This window comes from Haemaphysalis longicornis, unplaced genomic scaffold, assembly GCF_048455015.1.
Source record: "Haemaphysalis longicornis isolate Haplotype H1 unplaced genomic scaffold, Haemaphysalis longicornis Haplotype H1 scaffold_1, whole genome shotgun sequence".
In the NCBI taxonomy this organism is placed as follows: Eukaryota; Metazoa; Arthropoda; class Arachnida; order Ixodida; family Ixodidae; genus Haemaphysalis; species Haemaphysalis longicornis.
This window is the reverse complement of record NW_027526203.1, coordinates 96,587,362-96,613,642: the sequence shown is the minus strand read 5'-3', so window position 1 is coordinate 96,613,642 and position 26,281 is coordinate 96,587,362. Positions and strand designations below refer to the sequence as shown.

The 26,281-nt window shown below is 49.1% G+C and overlaps 1 protein-coding gene across 2 annotated transcripts in view; it reads left to right on the top strand.

Moving 5' to 3' along the window:
• Positions 1–14,994, top strand: part of Spz4 (Spaetzle domain-containing protein 4) — a 253,324-nt gene extending 238,330 nt beyond the window's left edge. For both annotated transcript variants that reach the window (XM_077706035.1, XM_077706028.1), the window contains exon 7: positions 14,657–14,994. In XM_077706035.1, coding sequence (XP_077562161.1) covers positions 14,657–14,889 — 233 coding nt within the window. In that variant the 3' untranslated portion in view covers positions 14,890–14,994. The remainder of the gene's footprint in view (positions 1–14,656) is intronic.
• Positions 14,995–26,281: the final 11,287 nt, after the last annotated feature.

The window sequence follows — 26,281 nt, the reverse complement described above, 5'->3', positions numbered from 1 at the left end:
AAAGAAAGAAAGAAAAACACGCGCCCAGAGTGGGGACCGAACCCACGCCTTTCGATGGCGTAGGTTCGGTCCCCACCGAAAGGCGTGGGTCCTGGCTACCACCCCCAAGAACAGGAAAAAAAATATCTTACATTAATAGCCGAGAAACTGGTGGGGAAACAGCCCCGCCGGTAGCGTAGTGGTTATCGCACCAGACCGGTATTCTGGAGGTCGTGGGTTCGGATCCCACCCGACGGGAATTTTTTCACCAATTTTTTCTTTCTGACTCCAAAAATTCTTCATCTGTTTCTATGACTCACCTCAACCTCCCCTTTGCTTTCCGAGGTTTTCTTGACTGCCAACCCTTATTAACTTTCTTATTTCACCGAGCCCCTCATTTCCCGTTTTCTGATTCGCTACATGCTTAGCGAGGGCCTCTGTCTTGGCAGTCTTGGTGCCAAAGGTAGCTTAAGAGGGTTCAACGCTGGTCGACCACTCTGGACATGTCGTAGGCACTCGAGTCACGGCCCGGAGATTAAAAAGAAGGTCCCCTTCACCCCGTGTAGTCCGAGTGGTGCTAGCTACCACCCCCAAGAACAGGAAAAAAATATCTTACATAAATACCCGAGAAACTGGTGGGGAAACAGCCCCGCCGGTAGCGTAGTGGTTATCGCACCAGACCGGTATTCTGGAGGTCGTGGGTTCGGATCCCACCCGGCGGGCATTTTTTCACCAATTTTTTCTTTCTGACTCCAAAAATTCTTCATCTGTTTCTATGACTCACCACAACCTCCCCTTTGCTTTCCGAGGTTTTCTTGACTGCCAACCCTTATTTCACCGAGCCCCTCATTTCCCATTTTCTGATTCGCTATATATATATATATATATATATATATATATGGAAACAAAAGGGGAAACACGTCGAAAAAGGAAAAAAACCATTCCGTTTTCGACGTGTGTCCCCTTTTTTTGCATAAATTTTACCGGGATCCAAGAAACTGTTGCTTGCAACGATATATATATATATATATATATATATATATATATATATCAAGGTTGCAGTCGTCAATGCCAGTGCTATTCGGCTGTTTTCGAGATATTTAATAGTGCCGAATGACGCGTGTTTGTCATGTTTCTTTTAGTACAGTGCTAAATAGGCGAAAATATAAGTCGAGAAAAAATCCGCCGTTTTTCCGGGAGCGGGAGTCGAACCCACATCTCCGCATAACGCGTGCGGTGCGTTAACCAATTACGCTACCCCGCAGCGGCTCCCCTCTCGACTTTTACCTGGGGGGTTTATATTTACAAGTGCTCTGAGGCCGGTCAACTAGCGCCACCCCTCGACTACCGCGGGAGACGTAGAACGTCTTTTTTCCCAGCGGCCGCCACGTAAGACGTGGTCGGAGGTCGGGGTTAGCAATTGGCATATCCGAACTGCTGGAGCCAGAGTCCTCGTAATGCATGTAGCAGAACAGAAAGATACGGGACGAGGGACTCAGTAAGGACACATATCAAGGTTGCAGTCGTCAATGCCAGTGCTATTCGGCTGTTTTCGAGATATTTAATAGTGCCGAATGACGCGTGTTTGTCATGTTTCTTTTAGTACAGTGCTAAATAGGCGAAAATATAAGTCGAGAAAAAATCCGCCGTTTTTCCGGGAGCGGGAGTCGAACCCACATCTCCGCATAACGCGTGCGGTGCGTTAACCAATTACGCTACCCCGCAGCGGCTCCCCTCTCGACTTTTACCTGGGGGGTTTATATTTACAAGTGCTCTGAGGCCGGTCAACTAGCGCCACCCCTCGACTACCGCGGGAGACGTAGAACGTCTTTTTTCCCAGCGGCCGCCACGTAAGACGTGGTCGGAGGTCGGGGTTAGCAATTGGCATATCCGAACTGCTGGAGCCAGAGTCCTCGTAATGCATGTAGCAGAACAGAAAGATACGGGACGAGGGACTCAGTAAGGACACATATCAAGGTTGCAGTCGTCAATGCCAGTGCTATTCGGCTGTTTTCGAGATATTTAATAGTGCCGAATGACGCGTGTTTGTCATGTTTCTTTTAGTACAGTGCTAAATAGGCGAAAATATAAGTCGAGAAAAAATCCGCCGTTTTTCCGGGAGCGGGAGTCGAACCCACATCTCCGCATAACGCGTGCGGTGCGTTAACCAATTACGCTACCCCGCAGCGGCTCCCCTCTCGACTTTTACCTGGGGGGTTTATATTTACAAGTGCTCTGAGGCCGGTCAACTAGCGCCACCCCTCGACTACCGCGGGAGACGTAGAACGTCTTTTTTCCCAGCGGCCGCCACGTAAGACGTGGTCGGAGGTCGGGGTTAGCAATTGGCATATCCGAACTGCTGGAGCCAGAGTCCTCGTAATGCATGTAGCAGAACAGAAAGATACGGGACGAGGGACTCAGTAAGGACACATATCAAGGTTGCAGTCGTCAATGCCAGTGCTATTCGGCTGTTTTCGAGATATTTAATAGTGCCGAATGACGCGTGTTTGTCATGTTTCTTTTAGTACAGTGCTAAATAGGCGAAAATATAAGTCGAGAAAAAATCCGCCGTTTTTCCGGGAGCGGGAGTCGAACCCACATCTCCGCATAACGCGTGCGGTGCGTTAACCAATTACGCTACCCCGCAGCGGCTCCCCTCTCGACTTTTACCTGGGGGGTTTATATTTACAAGTGCTCTGAGGCCGGTCAACTAGCGCCACCCCTCGACTACCGCGGGAGACGTAGAACGTCTTTTTTCCCAGCGGCCGCCACGTAAGACGTGGTCGGAGGTCGGGGTTAGCAATTGGCATATCCGAACTGCTGGAGCCAGAGTCCTCGTAATGCATGTAGCAGAACAGAAAGATACGGGACGAGGGACTCAGTAAGGACACATATCAAGGTTGCAGTCGTCAATGCCAGTGCTATTCGGCTGTTTTCGAGATATTTAATAGTGCCGAATGACGCGTGTTTGTCATGTTTCTTTTAGTACAGTGCTAAATAGGCGAAAATATAAGTCGAGAAAAAATCCGCCGTTTTTCCGGGAGCGGGAGTCGAACCCACATCTCCGCATAACGCGTGCGGTGCGTTAACCAATTACGCTACCCCGCAGCGGCTCCCCTCTCGACTTTTACCTGGGGGGTTTATATTTACAAGTGCTCTGAGGCCGGTCAACTAGCGCCACCCCTCGACTACCGCGGGAGACGTAGAACGTCTTTTTTCCCAGCGGCCGCCACGTAAGACGTGGTCGGAGGTCGGGGTTAGCAATTGGCATATCCGAACTGCTGGAGCCAGAGTCCTCGTAATGCATGTAGCAGAACAGAAAGATACGGGACGAGGGACTCAGTAAGGACACATATCAAGGTTGCAGTCGTCAATGCCAGTGCTATTCGGCTGTTTTCGAGATATTTAATAGTGCCGAATGACGCGTGTTTGTCATGTTTCTTTTAGTACAGTGCTAAATAGGCGAAAATATAAGTCGAGAAAAAATCCGCCGTTTTTCCGGGAGCGGGAGTCGAACCCACATCTCCGCATAACGCGTGCGGTGCGTTAACCAATTACGCTACCCCGCAGCGGCTCCCCTCTCGACTTTTACCTGGGGGGTTTATATTTACAAGTGCTCTGAGGCCGGTCAACTAGCGCCACCCCTCGACTACCGCGGGAGACGTAGAACGTCTTTTTTCCCAGCGGCCGCCACGTAAGACGTGGTCGGAGGTCGGGGTTAGCAATTGGCATATCCGAACTGCTGGAGCCAGAGTCCTCGTAATGCATGTAGCAGAACAGAAAGATACGGGACGAGGGACTCAGTAAGGACACATATCAAGGTTGCAGTCGTCAATGCCAGTGCTATTCGGCTGTTTTCGAGATATTTAATAGTGCCGAATGACGCGTGTTTGTCATGTTTCTTTTAGTACAGTGCTAAATAGGCGAAAATATAAGTCGAGAAAAAATCCGCCGTTTTTCCGGGAGCGGGAGTCGAACCCACATCTCCGCATAACGCGTGCGGTGCGTTAACCAATTACGCTACCCCGCAGCGGCTCCCCTCTCGACTTTTACCTGGGGGGTTTATATTTACAAGTGCTCTGAGGCCGGTCAACTAGCGCCACCCCTCGACTACCGCGGGAGACGTAGAACGTCTTTTTTCCCAGCGGCCGCCACGTAAGACGTGGTCGGAGGTCGGGGTTAGCAATTGGCATATCCGAACTGCTGGAGCCAGAGTCCTCGTAATGCATGTAGCAGAACAGAAAGATACGGGACGAGGGACTCAGTAAGGACACATATCAAGGTTGCAGTCGTCAATGCCAGTGCTATTCGGCTGTTTTCGAGATATTTAATAGTGCCGAATGACGCGTGTTTGTCATGTTTCTTTTAGTACAGTGCTAAATAGGCGAAAATATAAGTCGAGAAAAAATCCGCCGTTTTTCCGGGAGCGGGAGTCGAACCCACATCTCCGCATAACGCGTGCGGTGCGTTAACCAATTACGCTACCCCGCAGCGGCTCCCCTCTCGACTTTTACCTGGGGGGTTTATATTTACAAGTGCTCTGAGGCCGGTCAACTAGCGCCACCCCTCGACTACCGCGGGAGACGTAGAACGTCTTTTTTCCCAGCGGCCGCCACGTAAGACGTGGTCGGAGGTCGGGGTTAGCAATTGGCATATCCGAACTGCTGGAGCCAGAGTCCTCGTAATGCATGTAGCAGAACAGAAAGATACGGGACGAGGGACTCAGTAAGGACACATATCAAGGTTGCAGTCGTCAATGCCAGTGCTATTCGGCTGTTTTCGAGATATTTAATAGTGCCGAATGACGCGTGTTTGTCATGTTTCTTTTAGTACAGTGCTAAATAGGCGAAAATATAAGTCGAGAAAAAATCCGCCGTTTTTCCGGGAGCGGGAGTCGAACCCACATCTCCGCATAACGCGTGCGGTGCGTTAACCAATTACGCTACCCCGCAGCGGCTCCCCTCTCGACTTTTACCTGGGGGGTTTATATTTACAAGTGCTCTGAGGCCGGTCAACTAGCGCCACCCCTCGACTACCGCGGGAGACGTAGAACGTCTTTTTTCCCAGCGGCCGCCACGTAAGACGTGGTCGGAGGTCGGGGTTAGCAATTGGCATATCCGAACTGCTGGAGCCAGAGTCCTCGTAATGCATGTAGCAGAACAGAAAGATACGGGACGAGGGACTCAGTAAGGACACATATCAAGGTTGCAGTCGTCAATGCCAGTGCTATTCGGCTGTTTTCGAGATATTTAATAGTGCCGAATGACGCGTGTTTGTCATGTTTCTTTTAGTACAGTGCTAAATAGGCGAAAATATAAGTCGAGAAAAAATCCGCCGTTTTTCCGGGAGCGGGAGTCGAACCCACATCTCCGCATAACGCGTGCGGTGCGTTAACCAATTACGCTACCCCGCAGCGGCTCCCCTCTCGACTTTTACCTGGGGGGTTTATATTTACAAGTGCTCTGAGGCCGGTCAACTAGCGCCACCCCTCGACTACCGCGGGAGACGTAGAACGTCTTTTTTCCCAGCGGCCGCCACGTAAGACGTGGTCGGAGGTCGGGGTTAGCAATTGGCATATCCGAACTGCTGGAGCCAGAGTCCTCGTAATGCATGTAGCAGAACAGAAAGATACGGGACGAGGGACTCAGTAAGGACACATATCAAGGTTGCAGTCGTCAATGCCAGTGCTATTCGGCTGTTTTCGAGATATTTAATAGTGCCGAATGACGCGTGTTTGTCATGTCGAGGGGTGGCGCTAGTTGACCGGCCTCAGAGCACTTGTAAATATAAACCCCCCAGGTAAAAGTCGAGAGGGGAGCCGCTGCGGGGTAGCGTAATTGGTTAACGCACCGCACGCGTTATGCGGAGATGTGGGTTCGACTCCCGCTCCCGGAAAAACGGCGGATTTTTTCTCGACTTATATTTTCGCCTATTTAGCACTGTACTAAAAGAAACATGACAAACACGCGTCATTCGGCACTATTAAATATCTCGAAAACAGCCGAATAGCACTGGCATTGACGACTGCAACCTTGATATGTGTCCTTACTGAGTCCCTCGTCCCGTATCTTTCTGTTCTGCTACATGCATTACGAGGACTCTGGCTCCAGCAGTTCGGATATGCCAATTGCTAACCCCGACCTCCGACCACGTCTTACGTGGCGGCCGCTGGGAAAAAAGACGTTCTACGTCTCCCGCGGTAGTCGAGGGGTGGCGCTAGTTGACCGGCCTCAGAGCACTTGTAAATATAAACCCCCCAGGTAAAAGTCGAGAGGGGAGCCGCTGCGGGGTAGCGTAATTGGTTAACGCACCGCACGCGTTATGCGGAGATGTGGGTTCGACTCCCGCTCCCGGAAAAACGGCGGATTTTTTCTCGACTTATATTTTCGCCTATTTAGCACTGTACTAAAAGAAACATGACAAACACGCGTCATTCGGCACTATTAAATATCTCGAAAACAGCCGAATAGCACTGGCATTGACGACTGCAACCTTGATATGTGTCCTTACTGAGTCCCTCGTCCCGTATCTTTCTGTTCTGCTACATGCATTACGAGGACTCTGGCTCCAGCAGTTCGGATATGCCAATTGCTAACCCCGACCTCCGACCACGTCTTACGTGGCGGCCGCTGGGAAAAAAGACGTTCTACGTCTCCCGCGGTAGTCGAGGGGTGGCGCTAGTTGACCGGCCTCAGAGCACTTGTAAATATAAACCCCCCAGGTAAAAGTCGAGAGGGGAGCCGCTGCGGGGTAGCGTAATTGGTTAACGCACCGCACGCGTTATGCGGAGATGTGGGTTCGACTCCCGCTCCCGGAAAAACGGCGGATTTTTTCTCGACTTATATTTTCGCCTATTTAGCACTGTACTAAAAGAAACATGACAAACACGCGTCATTCGGCACTATTAAATATCTCGAAAACAGCCGAATAGCACTGGCATTGACGACTGCAACCTTGATATGTGTCCTTACTGAGTCCCTCGTCCCGTATCTTTCTGTTCTGCTACATGCATTACGAGGACTCTGGCTCCAGCAGTTCGGATATGCCAATTGCTAACCCCGACCTCCGACCACGTCTTACGTGGCGGCCGCTGGGAAAAAAGACGTTCTACGTCTCCCGCGGTAGTCGAGGGGTGGCGCTAGTTGACCGGCCTCAGAGCACTTGTAAATATAAACCCCCCAGGTAAAAGTCGAGAGGGGAGCCGCTGCGGGGTAGCGTAATTGGTTAACGCACCGCACGCGTTATGCGGAGATGTGGGTTCGACTCCCGCTCCCGGAAAAACGGCGGATTTTTTCTCGACTTATATTTTCGCCTATTTAGCACTGTACTAAAAGAAACATGACAAACACGCGTCATTCGGCACTATTAAATATCTCGAAAACAGCCGAATAGCACTGGCATTGACGACTGCAACCTTGATATGTGTCCTTACTGAGTCCCTCGTCCCGTATCTTTCTGTTCTGCTACATGCATTACGAGGACTCTGGCTCCAGCAGTTCGGATATGCCAATTGCTAACCCCGACCTCCGACCACGTCTTACGTGGCGGCCGCTGGGAAAAAAGACGTTCTACGTCTCCCGCGGTAGTCGAGGGGTGGCGCTAGTTGACCGGCCTCAGAGCACTTGTAAATATAAACCCCCCAGGTAAAAGTCGAGAGGGGAGCCGCTGCGGGGTAGCGTAATTGGTTAACGCACCGCACGCGTTATGCGGAGATGTGGGTTCGACTCCCGCTCCCGGAAAAACGGCGGATTTTTTCTCGACTTATATTTTCGCCTATTTAGCACTGTACTAAAAGAAACATGACAAACACGCGTCATTCGGCACTATTAAATATCTCGAAAACAGCCGAATAGCACTGGCATTGACGACTGCAACCTTGATATGTGTCCTTACTGAGTCCCTCGTCCCGTATCTTTCTGTTCTGCTACATGCATTACGAGGACTCTGGCTCCAGCAGTTCGGATATGCCAATTGCTAACCCCGACCTCCGACCACGTCTTACGTGGCGGCCGCTGGGAAAAAAGACGTTCTACGTCTCCCGCGGTAGTCGAGGGGTGGCGCTAGTTGACCGGCCTCAGAGCACTTGTAAATATAAACCCCCCAGGTAAAAGTCGAGAGGGGAGCCGCTGCGGGGTAGCGTAATTGGTTAACGCACCGCACGCGTTATGCGGAGATGTGGGTTCGACTCCCGCTCCCGGAAAAACGGCGGATTTTTTCTCGACTTATATTTTCGCCTATTTAGCACTGTACTAAAAGAAACATGACAAACACGCGTCATTCGGCACTATTAAATATCTCGAAAACAGCCGAATAGCACTGGCATTGACGACTGCAACCTTGATATGTGTCCTTACTGAGTCCCTCGTCCCGTATCTTTCTGTTCTGCTACATGCATTACGAGGACTCTGGCTCCAGCAGTTCGGATATGCCAATTGCTAACCCCGACCTCCGACCACGTCTTACGTGGCGGCCGCTGGGAAAAAAGACGTTCTACGTCTCCCGCGGTAGTCGAGGGGTGGCGCTAGTTGACCGGCCTCAGAGCACTTGTAAATATAAACCCCCCAGGTAAAAGTCGAGAGGGGAGCCGCTGCGGGGTAGCGTAATTGGTTAACGCACCGCACGCGTTATGCGGAGATGTGGGTTCGACTCCCGCTCCCGGAAAAACGGCGGATTTTTTCTCGACTTATATTTTCGCCTATTTAGCACTGTACTAAAAGAAACATGACAAACACGCGTCATTCGGCACTATTAAATATCTCGAAAACAGCCGAATAGCACTGGCATTGACGACTGCAACCTTGATATGTGTCCTTACTGAGTCCCTCGTCCCGTATCTTTCTGTTCTGCTACATGCATTACGAGGACTCTGGCTCCAGCAGTTCGGATATGCCAATTGCTAACCCCGACCTCCGACCACGTCTTACGTGGCGGCCGCTGGGAAAAAAGACGTTCTACGTCTCCCGCGGTAGTCGAGGGGTGGCGCTAGTTGACCGGCCTCAGAGCACTTGTAAATATAAACCCCCCAGGTAAAAGTCGAGAGGGGAGCCGCTGCGGGGTAGCGTAATTGGTTAACGCACCGCACGCGTTATGCGGAGATGTGGGTTCGACTCCCGCTCCCGGAAAAACGGCGGATTTTTTCTCGACTTATATTTTCGCCTATTTAGCACTGTACTAAAAGAAACATGACAAACACGCGTCATTCGGCACTATTAAATATCTCGAAAACAGCCGAATAGCACTGGCATTGACGACTGCAACCTTGATATGTGTCCTTACTGAGTCCCTCGTCCCGTATCTTTCTGTTCTGCTACATGCATTACGAGGACTCTGGCTCCAGCAGTTCGGATATGCCAATTGCTAACCCCGACCTCCGACCACGTCTTACGTGGCGGCCGCTGGGAAAAAAGACGTTCTACGTCTCCCGCGGTAGTCGAGGGGTGGCGCTAGTTGACCGGCCTCAGAGCACTTGTAAATATAAACCCCCCAGGTAAAAGTCGAGAGGGGAGCCGCTGCGGGGTAGCGTAATTGGTTAACGCACCGCACGCGTTATGCGGAGATGTGGGTTCGACTCCCGCTCCCGGAAAAACGGCGGATTTTTTCTCGACTTATATTTTCGCCTATTTAGCACTGTACTAAAAGAAACATGACAAACACGCGTCATTCGGCACTATTAAATATCTCGAAAACAGCCGAATAGCACTGGCATTGACGACTGCAACCTTGATATGTGTCCTTACTGAGTCCCTCGTCCCGTATCTATATATATATATATATATATATATATATATATATATATATATATATATATATATATATATATATATATATATATATATATATATACATACATATATTAATATTGTTACGTGGTGGCAGGACAAAGGACGTGAACCATGAGGTGGGCGAACGATGTATTATCACTATTTACAAGATGCCGGCCATGAGGCAGAACCGGCGCTGGCTGCGCGCCTGCCCTGCTTCTTCTTCCTCGTTGATCGCATCCTAGTGGTCGTCTAGTAACATAACCCCGCCGTCGAGGGAGACCGTCCCGGTCGAGGCCTTTGTAGGTGAGGGAGTGTAGTGAGTACGAACGATGAAATGATAATACACAGTGAAGACGTCGTTGCCACCAAAGATGATGATGAAGAGCTTGGTGAACACTGGCCCCGGAACAGCCATGCCCGCCGACGTCATGAAGCAACGTCCAAAGCCCTTGAGAAGACGCGCCGGCGAACGGGGCAGGGGGGTGGCGTTGTCGTCTTGTCTGGTCGCGACTTCTCACTTTGATGATTTCGGCTCGTCGTATCTTATCTCGGCTCGGGAATCTTATCTCATTTATAAGTTTGGGTCAGCCACACTTGGGATTAATGAAAGTTACGGAAAGCTAACGTGCTTTTCCCTCGATTAAAATCGGCGGCTTCATAATTTTTATAACTATGTTCATTATTCCTACCCATGAGTTTTCCCATCAGAATTCGCAGAAACTCTCCTATTGTACGAACAAGTGTCAAAGGGCAGTTAGGCATTCACTGCCTTGATTGCAAAGGCACCACCGGAAAGTGCATTCCCATGTTCGACAAATGCGAAGTCATTCAGCGCCATAGTGACCAGATGACAAGGGAGATAGTGGAGGCAGCGAAAATTGCTCGGTTGGGGGAAAAATGCGTCAGCGTACCTTCGGTTGCTCTGTCAGGCAAGGAACTTGATTTTTTACAAGTGGGAAGGAACGCAACGTAGAAAATAATCTGGGGGCGCAACACGTGTGTCATGGCTTGAGAGGGCTTATTATCATTTCAAGTGCGTGTGTTTTTAATGGGAATTTTTAGAGCGTGTGTGGCGCGTCATAGCACCGCTATGATGAATCGCTTGTTTGGTTGTGTGCATTTATGGCACGTGTGTGTAGGTGTGTGGGGTATAAATATGTGTTTTTTCAATGAAAGATCAGTTGGAAGTCAGCGCTCGTCCTGTGTACCTCAGCTAAACTCCGTGTTTTTGTTGCGCTGTTTAGTAATGAAAAAAGGACGGTTCCATCCGCTTTTGCGTAGATTATCGCCGTCTGAACAGCATCACGCGGAAGGATGTCTATCCTTTACCCCCCGCTGATTGATTGATTGTGGGGTTTAACGCGCCGACGCAACGCAGGCGATGAGGCGCGCCGTAGTGGAGGGCTCCGGATTAATTTTGACTACCTGGGGATCTTTATCGTGCGCCGAAATCTCGTACACACGGGCGTTTTTGCTTTTCGCCTCCATCAGAAAAGCGGCCGCCGCGGCCGGGAATCGAACCCGCGACCTCGTGCTCAGCAGCGCAAATGTCTATCCTTTACCACGGATCGACGATGCCCTTGACAGTTTACAAGACGCCGAGTTTTTTTTTTTTCTTCCCTTGATCTGCGGTCTGGATATTGGCAGGTACCCATGGCGGAGGCCGATCGCGCGAAAACGGCGTTCATCACTCCTGACGGCCTGTATGAATTTAACGTGATGCCGTTTGGCCTGTGCAAAGCTCCTGCCACGTTGGAGAGGATGATGGACACCATTTTGCGTGGCGTGAAGTTGAAAACGTGTCTCTGTTATCTCGATGACATAGTCGTTTTTTCTCCCGACTTCGACACTCACTTGAGGCGCCTGGAGCAGGTTTTGACTTGCCTTGCCAATTCCAGATTGCAACTCAACATGAAGAAATGCCACTTTGCGGCGCGAAAGTTGACCATACTGGGCCACGTTGTGTCGAAGGAGGGAATTCTTCCCGACGCCACCAAACTTCGCGCGGTCACCGAGTTCCCTAAACCGACCACCATGAAGGCCCTACGGAGCTTTATTGGACTATGTTCATATTTCCGCCGCTTCATTCGCAACTGTGCCGTCATAATTGCGATCTTGACGGCGCTTCTCGGCAAGGAAAGCGGTATTGGCGCTTGGTCGAGGGATTGCGATGAAGCCTTCGCGAAGTTACGGCGACTGCTTACTTCCCCGCCTATTGTGCGAGACTTTGACCCTACCGCGCCAACAGAAATCCACACGGATGCCAGCGGCGCCGGAATCGGTGCAGTGCTTGCCCAACGAAAAGCTGGTTTTAATGATTATGTCGCCGCTTATTCCAGTCATACGCTCACAAAAGCTGAGTTAAATTATTCGGTCACGGAAAAGGAGTGTTTGGCCATCGTATGAGCGCTTACGAAATTTCGACCATATTTGTACGGCCGTCCTTTCGACGTTGTGACGGACCATCACGCATTGTGCTGGTTGTCGTCGCTCAAAGACCCCTCTGGCCGCCTTGGTCGCTGGGCTCTGCGACTTCAAGAGCATGACATCCGTGTGCTGTACCGTTCCGGCCGGAAGCATTCAGACGCTGACGCTCTGTCTCGCTCCCCCCTACCGGCGGAAGACTCGCGCTCCGTTTCTGTTGATGCCGGCCTGTCGTCCCTCGACATCACGGACATGCCAGCTGAGCAGCGCAAGGACCCCTGGATTGCTTCGCTTATTGACTTCCTCTCTGGTGTGTCCTCTGCTCAAGAATCGCGTGCGCTGCGCCGACAAGCTGCCCACTTTGCACTCCGCGACGAAATGCTCTTCAGGCGCAACTACCTATCAGGAGGTCGCAAATGGTTACTCGTAATACCTCGCCATTTGCGCACGGCCATATGCGCATCCTTCCACGCTGACCCCAGCTGCGCTCACGCCGGTGTGTTAAAAACGTATCAGTGGCGGGTCCGTATCGGGTCCGCTGCAGCCATTGCCGTGCCCCGAAAGACCGTTCGATCGCATTGGGATAGACCTTTACGGCCCCCTACCGTGCACAGCTGCTGGCAACCATTGGGTCATTGTGGCAGTGGATCACCTTACGCACTATGCAGAAACCGCTGCTCTAGCAGCTGCCACGGCACGTGACGTCACGTCCTTCCTGTTACGCCGTTTCATACTTCGCCATGGTGCTCCTCGAGAGCTGCTCAGTGACCGAGGTCGCGTCTTCCTGTCGGAAGTCATCGAAGCCCTCCTGCGGGAATGTCGAATTGTTCACCGAACTACGTCGTCTTACCACCCGCAGACGAATGGACTCACAGAACGATTTAACCGCACTTTGAGTGATATGCTTTCGATGTACGTGGCGTCGGACCATTCTGACTGGGACGTGATACTTCCCTTTGTCACGTACGCCTACAACACGGCTACGCAGACGACGAGGGGATTGTCACCTTTTTTCCTGCTCTACGGACGGGAGCCGGCGTGCACCCTTGACACAATTTTGCCGTATCGCCCAGATCACACCGAGTTCGCACCCATTTCGGAAGTAGTCAAGCATGCCGAAGAGTGCCGTCAGCTCGCCCGCTCGCTCACATCTGAACACCAGCAACACCAGAAGCATAATCTCGACGCTTCCACCGCGGCTCCCACCTATAGGCCTGATTCACTTGTCTGGCTTTGGGTGCCATGCCCTACACCCGGTCTCTCACCGAAGCTTGTTGCAAAATATCATGGACCCTACAGAGTCGTCAAGCAAACATCACCAGTGAATTACCTCATCGAACCGGTTGCGCCCGCACCCGACCGTCGACACCGTGGACGCGAGATAGTTCACGCCAACCGGCTGAAAGAGTATTACGATCCTGTGGTCTCCTCGTCCCCTTGAGTCGCCAGGATGGCTCCTTTTTCACCGGGGGCGAATATTGTAGCGTTGATTATGGACGCAATATCAGCAATTGGCACAGTCGTCTATCCAAGGACAATTCCCCGTTGGGGATATTCGGTGTGGTACACGCCCGACGACGAGAAGGAAGAAGAAGCGCTTGGCGCACGGGCCGATCCTGTATCGCGTCGGACCTTGCTTGCTTAGCACGAAGAATCTCGGCTTCTCCGCAGCTCTAACTGCTCGTTAGTGGTCCAATAAACCCCGCTTCAATATATATATATATATATAGTGTATATACAATATATATATATTGTATATATACAATATATATACATATATATATGGTGTGCGTATTCTGGTCTGCTTATAATGTGGTGTGCTCATAATCAGGTGGTTGCGAAATAAAGATGTTTACACTAAAACCACCGCCCAGATGTTACCACTGAGCAGGAATTACGGTTGCCAATGTCACTTGGTTAAGCGGGAATGCTATTGATTGGTGAGAAACCGCGGAAATGCGACTTCAGCCTCAAGGCGAACTGTCTGGTCAGAAGTGCAGGGCTCTATATACAAATACTGATTATGGGGCGAATAATGGTGCCAGTAGGTTAGCCTTTTTGAGAACATGGCAGGTACACGCAACAACAATTCATTAACAGAAAGGACTTCCTTCTGTGACGTTTCGCAAGACACCGCACCTTGGTCAGTTGTTTTGTGTACCAACAGTTACCTATCAGAATCTTCACAATTATCGCTAATATCTCGGTGCACCGAAAACAACGCCAACTATATCTTCGACTAACCTAGAATTTTTCATCTTTGTTTCAGCTATACGTGGCACTTCCATCGGATATATGCCTTAACGCTATCATACGTGTTTCCAAGTATTTCCATTTGCAATTTGCAATTTAAGCGACCACAGGAAGCTCACGTACTATAAAACTTCATACAGACAGGAGATTTGTGGCCCTAAGCTGAATTTCGACTTTGCCGTGATGAGTGCTGACGCGGCATGCTTGATCTGAGTTGCTTTGTGCGGTGCACGCAGGTTCGAGAACCAACAGATGTTCTGCCGCGACGGCTGCCGATGCGAGCAGCAGTTTCGACTCCACCGGCTGCTGGCTTTCGATCCAAGAAATGAGTGCCGCGGCATCTTCGCCGACTGGTTCCGCTTCCCGTCCTGCTGCGTGTGCATCTGCTATGACATCGGGTCTCCGGCGCCGCCCCCTGTGGCGGCCTCCACGCACCACGGCCACCATTGGACTGCCGGTCGCAGGATGACCTGACACCAGCCAGCTGCGCGCCCAGCGTACCCAGTGCCAAAGCTCTAACTTATTCGCCTTGTCCATGGTCGCCTGTACAGAACTGCAATAAAACGCAAATTCAGCACGCGGCATTTCAGAGCTCCTCGATTATTCATCCTTCGAATTAGGGTTTCTATACCTCCGCTACTTATTATTTTCACTCTGCAGACTTCATTATCATTTATTTTTACAGCAAAGCAGTATATATATATGACCCCCAATATTAACCCCGGTGTCACTCGACGCCGCTCCGAGGCTGCTCCTCACCACCGGTGACACCTCTTTCACAACTATTTTCCCCCTCGCCTCCAGTCGGCAGCTAATGGTGGTAGTGCTGTTATCAGATGATTGCGAAAAATAAACGGAAGCACAGAGAGGCGTAAAAAATGCACTGACGATTAGTATACTCCCTAACATGAAATTTGTCCGCAGCGCGAGCTGCAGTCTTCTCGGTCACGCCGCATTTCTGCTGCGTCTCAGGAAGTGTTCGCGTGATCAGCCAACGTACGGCGGCGTGCGCTACTCTGCTGCTATCACGCTGCTATCCGCCGCCAGCCAGCATGGTGCAAATCGTGTTTGAACCTCCCGCGCAAATGTCCTATGGTTCGGATTATAACTTAACAACGTGAGGGTTCGAGCTAGTTGGTACTCCATAGTACAAATTTAAAGCGCAACAAATTTAGACAGAAGAAGAACGACACCAGGTTCGGATTAGCCTAGCAGGAGGGAGCAGCGAGCGTATTGTGGCGCATCGTGTTTGAACCACCCGCGCAAATGTCACGTGGTTTGGATTAGCAGAGAAAGGAACAGCGTCTGGGGAAACTGTCAGAGGAGGGCGCTCCTTGGTGGCGACGCATGAGACTTGTGTGAGGGAAAAGCAGTGAGAGAGATGACGCCGTAGCCGCACATGTCGCACCCAACCTCACCCTTCTCTAGGCGCTCGGCTCCGTTTTCTTTCTTTCGTCGCTGCTGCATTCGCTCACTCGGTTACGCGGACATAAACAGACGCTGCTCCCGCGAAGTCCAGGCAAGGGCTGCCAAAGGACTGGCCCATAAAACGACCTGAGCCCACGGTCGCCTTTTCCGCTCATATTCCACTTCGCCACGTAGCTGCCAATCCTTCCCGTTTGAAGAGACATTTGCACAGTTGGAACGGCGACGTCAGCCCATATTTGTTTTTCAGCTTCGAAGACCTTCCAAGCGACATTTTCGCCGGTGTCTTCCACTCCTAAGTATGCGCCATCACCGGTTGCCGATTTAAGCGTGCACGGTTTGCTGTTGGAAAAGGGGGGGCGCACACACAGCTCAGCTTCATACGGCTACTGATGAAATGCCGGTTGTGCTGGTGGGCGAATTAGATGTCGAATAACGTGGCTCATAGCGGTTAGTCGGCTGCCCGTCTTAATCGGGTGCTTTGGGTGTGGGTGGATGTGTTACACAGACATCTTACACAGACAGTATGTTGCCTACTATGTTGAACAGAAACGGACAGCCACATGTTTGCATGCGAAAATAGAGCTGAAGGGCTTCCTGGTTTTAAATCGTTATCGGACGGATGTATGCCGTGCGTTTAAAGGAAGAAGAGCAAGAGCAAGTGAGAGCAAGCAAGAGCAAGCGTGGGCGCGAACACAAGCGTGAACGGGCGCAAAAACGACGGAAAGCTGCTGGCGCCGCCATTACCGCCTCACGTTCAGCTGGTCGAGTAGCGGAGAATCACTCCCGGATGAACAGCAACTTTCCCGCTTGAAACGTTGGCGTGAGCCAATGTCTTTTCTTCAGAGAGCTTCCAGGAGATATTTTAAACAGCGTCTGTCACTTCTAAGCACGCGCACATGATTGGTTCCCGGTTTATGCGTGCGCAGATTTGTAGTGGAGAATAGTGAGAGGAAGGAGGGTAAGTGCATGCGCAGCAGTTATGTTTCATGCCGTGCCTACTGATGGATGGCATGTCCGTTGTGCAGGTGCGATGTTTAAACGCGGACGTTAAACGGCCCAATGCGACTTTTCCGGTGCCCTTAGTGGTAGAGCAGATTGGGTTTGTGTGTTTCACAAACAGTAAGATGATTACGACGCGGGAGAGACACAGGCAGCTTCACACCCACTTGATCCTTAGATCCTTCAGAGCAGGGTTGCCAGATCCTCGAAGAAAAAAGGAGCCAGAAAATTGACCTAAGTAGCCAGAAAAGGAGCCAAATAGCCACGGTCGATTTATTTCGGAGCCAGAAAGTAGCCAAGTGTAATTTAAGCTTGCTTGCGCATCGCCACAGAAAAAAACAATCAGAATCACCAGCTTGACTTTTGTCACATCACAAAAACACTAAAAAAGACAATCCCCACTTTTGTCACATCACATTAGACTAGAGAGTCGACTAGACCAGAAAACTCAGGTGTACATACCCGATTACACATCTGTTGGCAAGTTGGCGCATTATGACCGAAAAAAATAGAGCGCGACTTAGACAGCGACACTAAAGAAGGACGACGGGGCAAGCGCTCACTTGCAACTAACATTTATTGAGGCACCGTCTCATAGTTATTGCAGGCCTGTCAGTCCTTTGGAAAGATGCAGACATTTGTTTGAGCAGATTAGAATTCTCGGCAGGAATGATAATACAGTGGCGAGGGAGCTGTTCGAAGCGTTTTATATTAAGCAGAAAGGGGACAAGTGCGTTAGCGATACTTCTCTGCTTTTACGTGCCAGTGAGTTTGAGTTTTTGGAAACGTCACTTTGGTCATGTCGTCTGTTTGATGCGTTCCGTGTAGTGTACCAAAGTGCGCATGCTCCTGTTGATGCATGTATAAGTATGAGACGATGCCTCAATAAATGTTAGTTGCAAGTGAGCGCTTGCAACTAACTCTAAAAAAGGTGGCAGAGAACTATGATGTGAAAGTGGTTTTCTCGGCAAAAAACAAAATAGGAAGTGTGTGTTCAAGGGTAAAACAGAAATATGATGTAAAAGACAAATACAACCATATATGCAATGTCAACACAAGCTTCGATTTGTTGAATGTGTAAAAAACGTGGTTTATAGGATACCCTTGCTATGTGGGCACGTGTATGTTGGACAAACCGAAAGGTGCCTGAATATAAGTTTAAGAGAACATGCTTCAAGTTTAAAAGGAAGGCCTTACACACATTTGGCCACGCATTGTAAAAAATGTAAAAGAAGTGATTGCGCACCTATCTTAGAGGAAACTTCGGTGTTGTTTTCGCATCCTAAACAAAATTCAAGAGAGATTGTGGAAGCGTTTTTAATCTCACAGCACAAAGACAAGTGCATCACCCACCCTTCTGTGGCCTTGTTAGAAAAGGAATTGACGCTGCTGTCGCCTTTTTTGTAGACGCTGATCTACTTATGTGATGTGTGTGCGCTGTAAAGCTTTTACTGAGATGTTGTACGCAGGTCTGTGGGGTATATATGTCTTTCTTCCAAGAAATTAAACCAGTTGTTAGAGTGCGCTCGTCCTTGTCGTTCCTTCCTTGTCCCCGTTTGTTTCGCGCAAGTCCAATCATGAATCGTTTCCAACTAGGCCGGCTTGCTGTGAAGGAGACCTGTATTACCTAGTACCAAGTTTCAGGGAAAAGTAACGCAATGGATAAGGTAAACAAAACGTTCGACGAAGGAATTTTACGAAAACAATAAAAATTGCGGAGGTCAAATCGAACAAGTGCCTTTCGTATCAGTAACACAAGCACGAACACTGCGCCATGCAAGCACACCTGGCAGTGCTAGGCTGAAAGGCAGAACTAACAGTCACGTCGAGGTGTGTTCAACCAATTAGGAGACATGGTGGCAGACTGTCCTTACGAGCTATAGGGCTGGCTGCCGGCAATCTATCCAATTCTTAATTTGAACGATTGTTTTAAAAAAAGAGCGTTCCTGGAGTGAGAGCAGTGGATCAGGTGCCGAACGTGGCCTGAACGTTGTTGCGACCGGGCGGGGGCACCCGATCCGAGCTCCGTGGCCTCCGACATACCAGTGGTAGCGTGTATGATGCGAGCGGCCAGCCGCTGTTGCAGCCGTGAAGAAGTCCAGAAGCCGTAGGCTAACGTAACTGTTTACTTCATAGCGAGAGGTGAGCCGAAGCCAAAGAACAATGCCCCGACGGGCGAGGTTACAATACAGGTCTCGAGCAGAGCGACAACATCGATTCGCTGCTCTAACAGGAATGAGTTACAACGCTTGGGCAGCTCTATTTATACCCAAAAGCGGTAACGGTCAAAACGCCAACAAGTGGGAACACGCATAAACGTCACAGACACACGCAACGCTCTTTCCAGTGTTCGTTAGTCGTCGGTAGCCTCCGCGTACGTTGAGTTCGAGAGAGGGGAGAGAGGAGGACTCCGTTGCGATCGACGGGGTCTCTGTGTCCTTGAAGAGCGTGGAGACGAGCCTCGCAGGGAGCCGCCGAAGTTTTGAAAATGCGCTCAAAGCGAAGCGTCTGACGCGGCTTGTCGCCACTTGTCACCGACATGATTGCGCCTGTTTTCGAAGGCGCACGAGTGGCTTCGCCGCACAGCCGAGGAGTGATGCGGGGAAGTACTGCGGCGCTGGCCGATTCGTAACAACGTACTTCACTCCAGCTAAGAAAAATAATGGCCAGGAATATAAGAAATTCTTTGATTGCTTTTAAAATATAGAGACGACTATGTATCTGCAGAAGCTAGGATTTGAACCCAAAGCGTCTTTACACAAGTGTCATGCGTTACCTGGACACCATGAAGACAAGTAGACACTTTGGCTTTGAAACCGATGCAGAAACAAATGTGCTGCGTAAGTGTAGTCGTTGCAAACAGACTGCACAATGTTGTCATACATTAGTCTTTTATCACGAAGCACCAGTTCTCTGCATGTATCTTTCCGTGAATGTCTTATTTACCATTTTTCGTGTCAGGTGGCAGGCAGCTTGCTCTAGAACACGCACAGATTTCGACCTTTGAAACTGATGAATACCAGTTTTGACTTAAAGGGAAGCTGAAGCGCTTTCCAAAAAATTTGAGTTAGATTAACAGTTCTATAGTTTCTTGCGCGCTGATTCCGAATATCACATTGAAATTTATCGTACATGAGTCCAAGTGGCATTTATCTTGCAAAAAGCGCGGCCCCGTTTGAAAGACGCGCGCTTTTCGTCTTTTGACGCCCCTGATTGGTTGCGCCCGTCATGACGTCAAAGGAGGACACCCTTCGGCCGCGCGGGTTGTCGGAAGCATTGCGAACGATCGCACGGTTGCCTTTGCGGCAATTTAGCTTGCAGTTTAATTTTCGCACATGACTGGAAGTTTGTTTTATATATTTCCCGTGCTGTTGGTTCAATTATCTTGGAGCTTAAATTTGCTTTACACGACAGAGAGCCCCAAAGCAGTGACTGTGACGTCGACTAGTGGGTTCCATCAAAATATTTTCGAATTAGGCAACCAGCATAGGGGGATTTTATACCTTCTGTTAATATAAGGTACTGTCGATTCCCGGCCGCGGCGGCCGCTTTTCTGATGGAGGCGAAAAGCGAAAACGCCCGTGTGTACGAGATTTCGGCGCACGTTAAAGATCCCCAGGTGGTCAAAATTAATCCGGAGCCCTCCACTACGGCGCGCCTCATCGCCTGCGTTGCGTCGGAGCGTTAAACCCTACAATCAATCAATCAATATAAGGTACTGCCTTAACTGTTTCTTATTATACACAAAACCATTTATGCCGAAGATTAATGGGCGTTTTATAAACAATCTACCAGCGAAAAGCACGTACGTGCACTGCGCGAAAAAAATAGCGTTCATGCGCTGTAAACGTATATGCGAGACACATCTTGCCGGTACACGCATAAACCAACAAGCAGACTCTGCTTCCGCATTTCCTTGGTTCGTTGTCGCCCACCCCAGCCCCGTTACTCATCCCCGTACACAGACTCACACGCGCGCGCTATTTCGGCAGCGGCGCTACGGCGCCTCCGCGATTGCTAGCTGCACTTCGATGAGTGGCGTCTTACTGCTTCACATGCATTTATTCTGAAAACACTGCAGCATACTAGTGCCTGCTCAGCATTATTGGCTGTAGTAGGGCTTGATTTTCGCTTGTGCGTTGCGCATTCTGCTACAATATTACGGCCACCTCGTTATAATTAACAGACCAGTCGGACAAGGCAGTTACGTTGTAGTTACGTTACTTTAGGTAACAATCACCAAAAGTTTGTGATAATGAATCATTGGCCTGTTTCAGCCTTTCTAGATGTAAGCATTTACCGCGCTAGTCGGACAGAGGCCGTATATTTACTCTTCGCTCCTAATTTTTTTAGTATCATCATTATATATATCGCCGACTATCACTGGAGCACACTTGAGGTTCAGTGACAACAAGTGCTTGCCAGGTTATAATATGCAGCCACACGTAATCTTGGGCAAAAAATTAGGCCCCCGCAGTCAACACAAATTATGGCACGGTGGTGGTTCGGAGTGGTGTTTTTTTTTTTTTAATTCCAGACAAACATCACCTTATCGTGACATATATACTTGCAAAATAAGTAATCTGGTTGTCTTGGTTCTTTTACTTTGTAGGAATACTGTTTACCTCTTAGCCGGGAGAGAACTTCTATCAGGATTGGCCCCTTGTTTTAGTTTCGCCAAAAAATTGTTTTTTTGAACACTGTCCTGAGCCCATAGGGAAAGAAAACCGACGCGTTTAACGAAACAAGTATTTCCTGAACAAATGTGACTTGGTTTCTGGAATGGAACGAAACAACTCCGGCCAAAGTACAGCAGTATTCCCCATCCTTCCTAAATCTAGAATCTAATGTGAACATTCACGTCCGTCGCATCAAAAAAAAAAAAAAACGCATTGGAGCGGTTTACAAAGTATTTAACGTAGTGTAGTATATTCTCTGTCATCAAGCACAGCCACCTCGGCTGTCGCTTCCGTATGTTATCAAGCATCCCGGCGTGGCATTATTCTGCTTAGGAATACGGCATGATAACGTATGCCTCGTTTGGCGTTCGTGCATACTTTTTGAACACGAAAATTGTACAAATGAGTGCTATCAACCCCAACAACGACAAGTATCATTCACAAGGAAACACGGCGAAAAGAGCATGGCCGAGGCGGCCGATCCGGCCGGAAGTCCAGGTATGACGTTTTTTAGCCGGTTTTCGCCCGCGCTCTTCGGTCTTCCGGCATCGCGCGGCGAGATGGGGGCGGGGCATCGGGCCATTTTTGTTTGCTCATTGCGCCGCTTCTATTGCATGTATTGCGAAAATATTTAGTACACCGCGGGAACTATTCAATGTGTACTTGCTGCTAGTGAACTTTTCTTTTAATTCTAAAACCGCTTCACCTTCCCTTTAGGCGCTTATTCGACTTGCTAGCAAAAATTGCAGTCTGTCATTGCTTCTAATCACAATCTGGTGACTGCCTTTCTCGGGGCAATTTTGAATAAGTTGGACTAGCTATGGTGAGTAATAGCGAAATCACTGAATATCAGGTTGGCTGAATGAGGCATCAGACGCGCCACTGAATGATCCTAGACCGCCATTGACCGAGGGCTCAGCCAATGTCTTTTGACATCTTTACTGCCTCTAGGAATGACCAAATCATTGGTCGCCACGGTATCACTGAATTGTTTTAGTGCAAATACTGTATAGAAAATCTTGCCAAGCAAAAAGAAAAAAAGCTTTCAAATTATTTATCCTTTGCAGCAACTGTGCTTCTTTTTCCCCTCACCAGCAAAACTGTTTCGTGTTCACATTGTGTATAAACTTACATCAGGCGACCTTGTTATAATAGGACAGTGCTCTGACATTGTTACGATCAAGACAAAAATGTGGATAATATGATAATACGTGGATAATATAATATGGATAATCCTTTCAAGCTCCTGCTTAGTGCTAACAGTTTGTTAAAGGGTACTGCAACGCACACACCGTACTTCAGCGTTACAAGAGTGTAAAAGACTGCTGCGACATTTAAATTACAACCTATTAGATGCAACGCACCTCCTTAACTCGCCTTGTCCCGCGTCATTGTCGTGGCGTAGTCCGCATCCCTCCCCCATTCTCCTCGCCGCGGCAGCTGCGTGCTCCGCCGCTCTCACCGCAGCGCCATCTGTGCGTCAGCGCGGTCAGCGCGCAGCTTGCGCTCGGCTGCGCTCGCTCCCGTCTCCATGCCAGTTGTGCTTTATCGCGCAGCTTGCGCTTGGTTAAAAATTTACACCATCTTCCCGCGAGTGCAACCATGGGGCAGATGCGACGCATGGGGGGGGGGGGGGGGGGGGACATGCTGCGTAAATAGGATACACAACAACAGCAATCCACACGCTGACATCGCTAACATAACGGAAACGCTACCGCAACCCCCGATGCGTCGCATCTACCACATGGTTCCCCTCGCGGGAAGATGGTGTAAATTTTTTTTGTCTGTAACGTTCTTTCTGGACATTTATGAATTTTTCCACTGATCGGTAAGCACAAAGCACCATTTGCTCATCCATTCATAAAGCCATCTGCAATGATTGCCTGTTGTAGTGACGTTATTTGACAGTACCATTTGGCACTAGGCTTTTTATAAACCAGATTATGCAAGTTGACAATTTTCTAATTTTGTTTTTGTAATTTCAAGCATTGAAATTTTATGAATTTTAAAATCCACAGGTTGGCAGGTATGCTTTTGGAGAGGTTTGGGGTTTTTCGGGTCATGTAGTGGCTCAAACAATCCGGATAGGTCTCTGTGGATTTTGTGTGGGCCTGAAAGATGTAGAAGACATGATAATGAACCCATGCGGGTAATTTTTCTGCTCCCTGCCTCCCTTCAAGCATATTCCTTCCTCTTGATTTCAGGCGCTTTAATGCTGAAAGCATACAAGTAAAGGCACTCCACTCTCTCCCCATTGTAGAATTGATTGATGTGGCTAGCTTGTTTTAAGACACTGAAACCTGAGAAAAGCTTATACATATGTTGAAGTGCTGTCTCCTTGCCATGCTTTTCGAAAAGTACAAACCATCTAACTTCGAAAATAGCCAGCTACTAAGATCAGCATGCTTCGTGAGGAAGGGATGCCATCATCATTTCGGATGTACTGGTGGAAACAAACACGTATGTTTTTTGTTGCATTTTGCAGGTTACACAGTCAAGTAGCCAAGTGGACCCTGCGAAGTTCCAGCCTTCCCGCTATGCTTTCGCGAGCAATAAAGCAAACTTTGCCATAGAACAATTTTATATGGTCAACGGACACCTTGCAACATCTTTGATGAGACCAGTTCTTAATTTGTTTTGCAACATTGAAACAGACTCGTTAATAATTATTCAGTACAGTCAATTGAATTTTACTACGCTATTGTTGGAATAACGATAAAAAACTCAAATGAAATCAAAGAGGCTGTGTTGAAAAGGCTCGATAGGTTTTCATTTGTCATTTTTCAACAGGAACTCAACAGGAGAATCGATAGAGTCAACAGAGACCCGAACCGAACTCAACAGATTTTTCTCAATATAATTTCACTTGATATTTCACAACAGGAACCCAACAGGGAAAGTATATTGAGGGCCAACAGAAAGTCATCTGGAAATCAACAGACATGTTGATTATAGCCAACAGACTTTAAACTAAAACTCAGCATTGAGTTTCAATTGATACACGGCGGCCAACATCCAACGACACCACAATACAAAATTTCTATTAAAGTCAACTGACTGTCAACACAATGTAAAAAGCGAAGCCATTTCACTTTCAATCCCATCTCTTTTACCATTTTTGTAAAGGACGCTTCCGTTGCATATACGCTGCTGATGGCAACATTTGATGGCAACAGATAGGCTCATTATTCCATGATCCGAACGCTCAAACATTAAAGGGGCAACCACATGCAGCGACGGTGACAAGCCACGCGAAAGACGTGGCTCAATCAGCACAGTCGAAATCCGTATGACAGTAAACAAGGGAGCGCGTGTCGCTCACTACATGCACAGTGATGGGATGGCCAACTGTCGAACAGTGATGGGATCTAGCGATGGGATGGCGAACTGTCTTAGTTCGAACATTTGGCGCACCCGCCCAGAGACAACGCTTAATTGCGCTGTCTTGCTGCGTTAGCTGCGTTAGATATCTGGAAAGGGTTCCAGAGCATACATGTGCCGATGAGGGCTTTTTATCAGAGCGGAACGGAGCCAACGCATTAAAGCGCTTTCTTTTGGCTGTCCGATTGGGTGGTAAAAAATGTGTTATCCTCCTTGACGTAACCAGTGCGGCAGGCAGCCGCGCGATAAAACGCTTTTAGGCAGTGCGCCCTCCAACCACCCAAACTGCGAGAGCACGCCAGCCTCTCAACAGAGCGCTCTGGATGTATTGAGCTGCGTTAGAATGGTGGTTTGGGCTAGTTGGTGCATACTGACTGAAATTCAAAACAGCACAAAAAGATGAGTCAAGAAACGACGACACACGGCGCTCACTAGCAACTGGTTGGTTTATTCTGCGGCTTGCGAAATATACCCTAGGAAGGAAGGCGAGATGGAATGATGATGAAAAGGAAGTGCATCCAACAATACACACAAAACACGAGATACGTACACGTGCATTGAAGAAAAAGTTATCAATGCTGATACAGCGCAACGATATAAGATGTGGACAGAGGTAAAATGCAAGCAAAGGCAATCCTTCATTTTTTTCAACAGGAACAGCAAAGGAACAGGAACAGGAACAGCAAAGCTTCATTTTTCTAAATTACTAGGTAAAGAAATCCGCTATTTGCATTCATAAAAAAAGTTACACCATCCTTCCGCGGGGAACCCTGATGAGGATGCGAAGCATCATGGGGGTTCCGTGTGGTTCCATTGTGTTGCGGTTATGTTGAGTGATCTGGTGTTTAGTATCGCCAGAGGGAATTCCACGTCCGGGTCCACACCGGTGGCAAAGGAACGCAAGTACTGTTGTGTTATGGTAAGTAGGAGGTGGTTCTCGAGGCGCCGAAACTCGTCCATCATGTTCTTGTCGATGTTCTCGTCTCTGGTAGAATCAGTAGTCTCCGTCAGCGTTGATGAGGTAAGGGTGGTTGACGTTGGTGCACCAGCTGAGAGCAACGTACACGCCCTCATCTTCGTACCTTTGTCTTCTTCTCCTTCTTCTTCTTCAGCGGTTCCCCTACGGGAAGATGACGACGGTGGTTGAACGCGAAGCTACCTCGTGATGGATTCATTGGTTGGCCAAACCCTAGGGACATCCTGCCACAATCATCCTCAGAGGCGCTGCGGATGGGGCGACAGCAACGTACACGCCCTCCTCTTCGCAGCTTTGTCTTCTCCTTCTTCTTCTTCAGCGGTTTCCCAACGAGAATATGACGACGGTGGTTGAACGCGAAGCTATCTCGTGATGGATTCTTTGGTTGGCCAATTCCT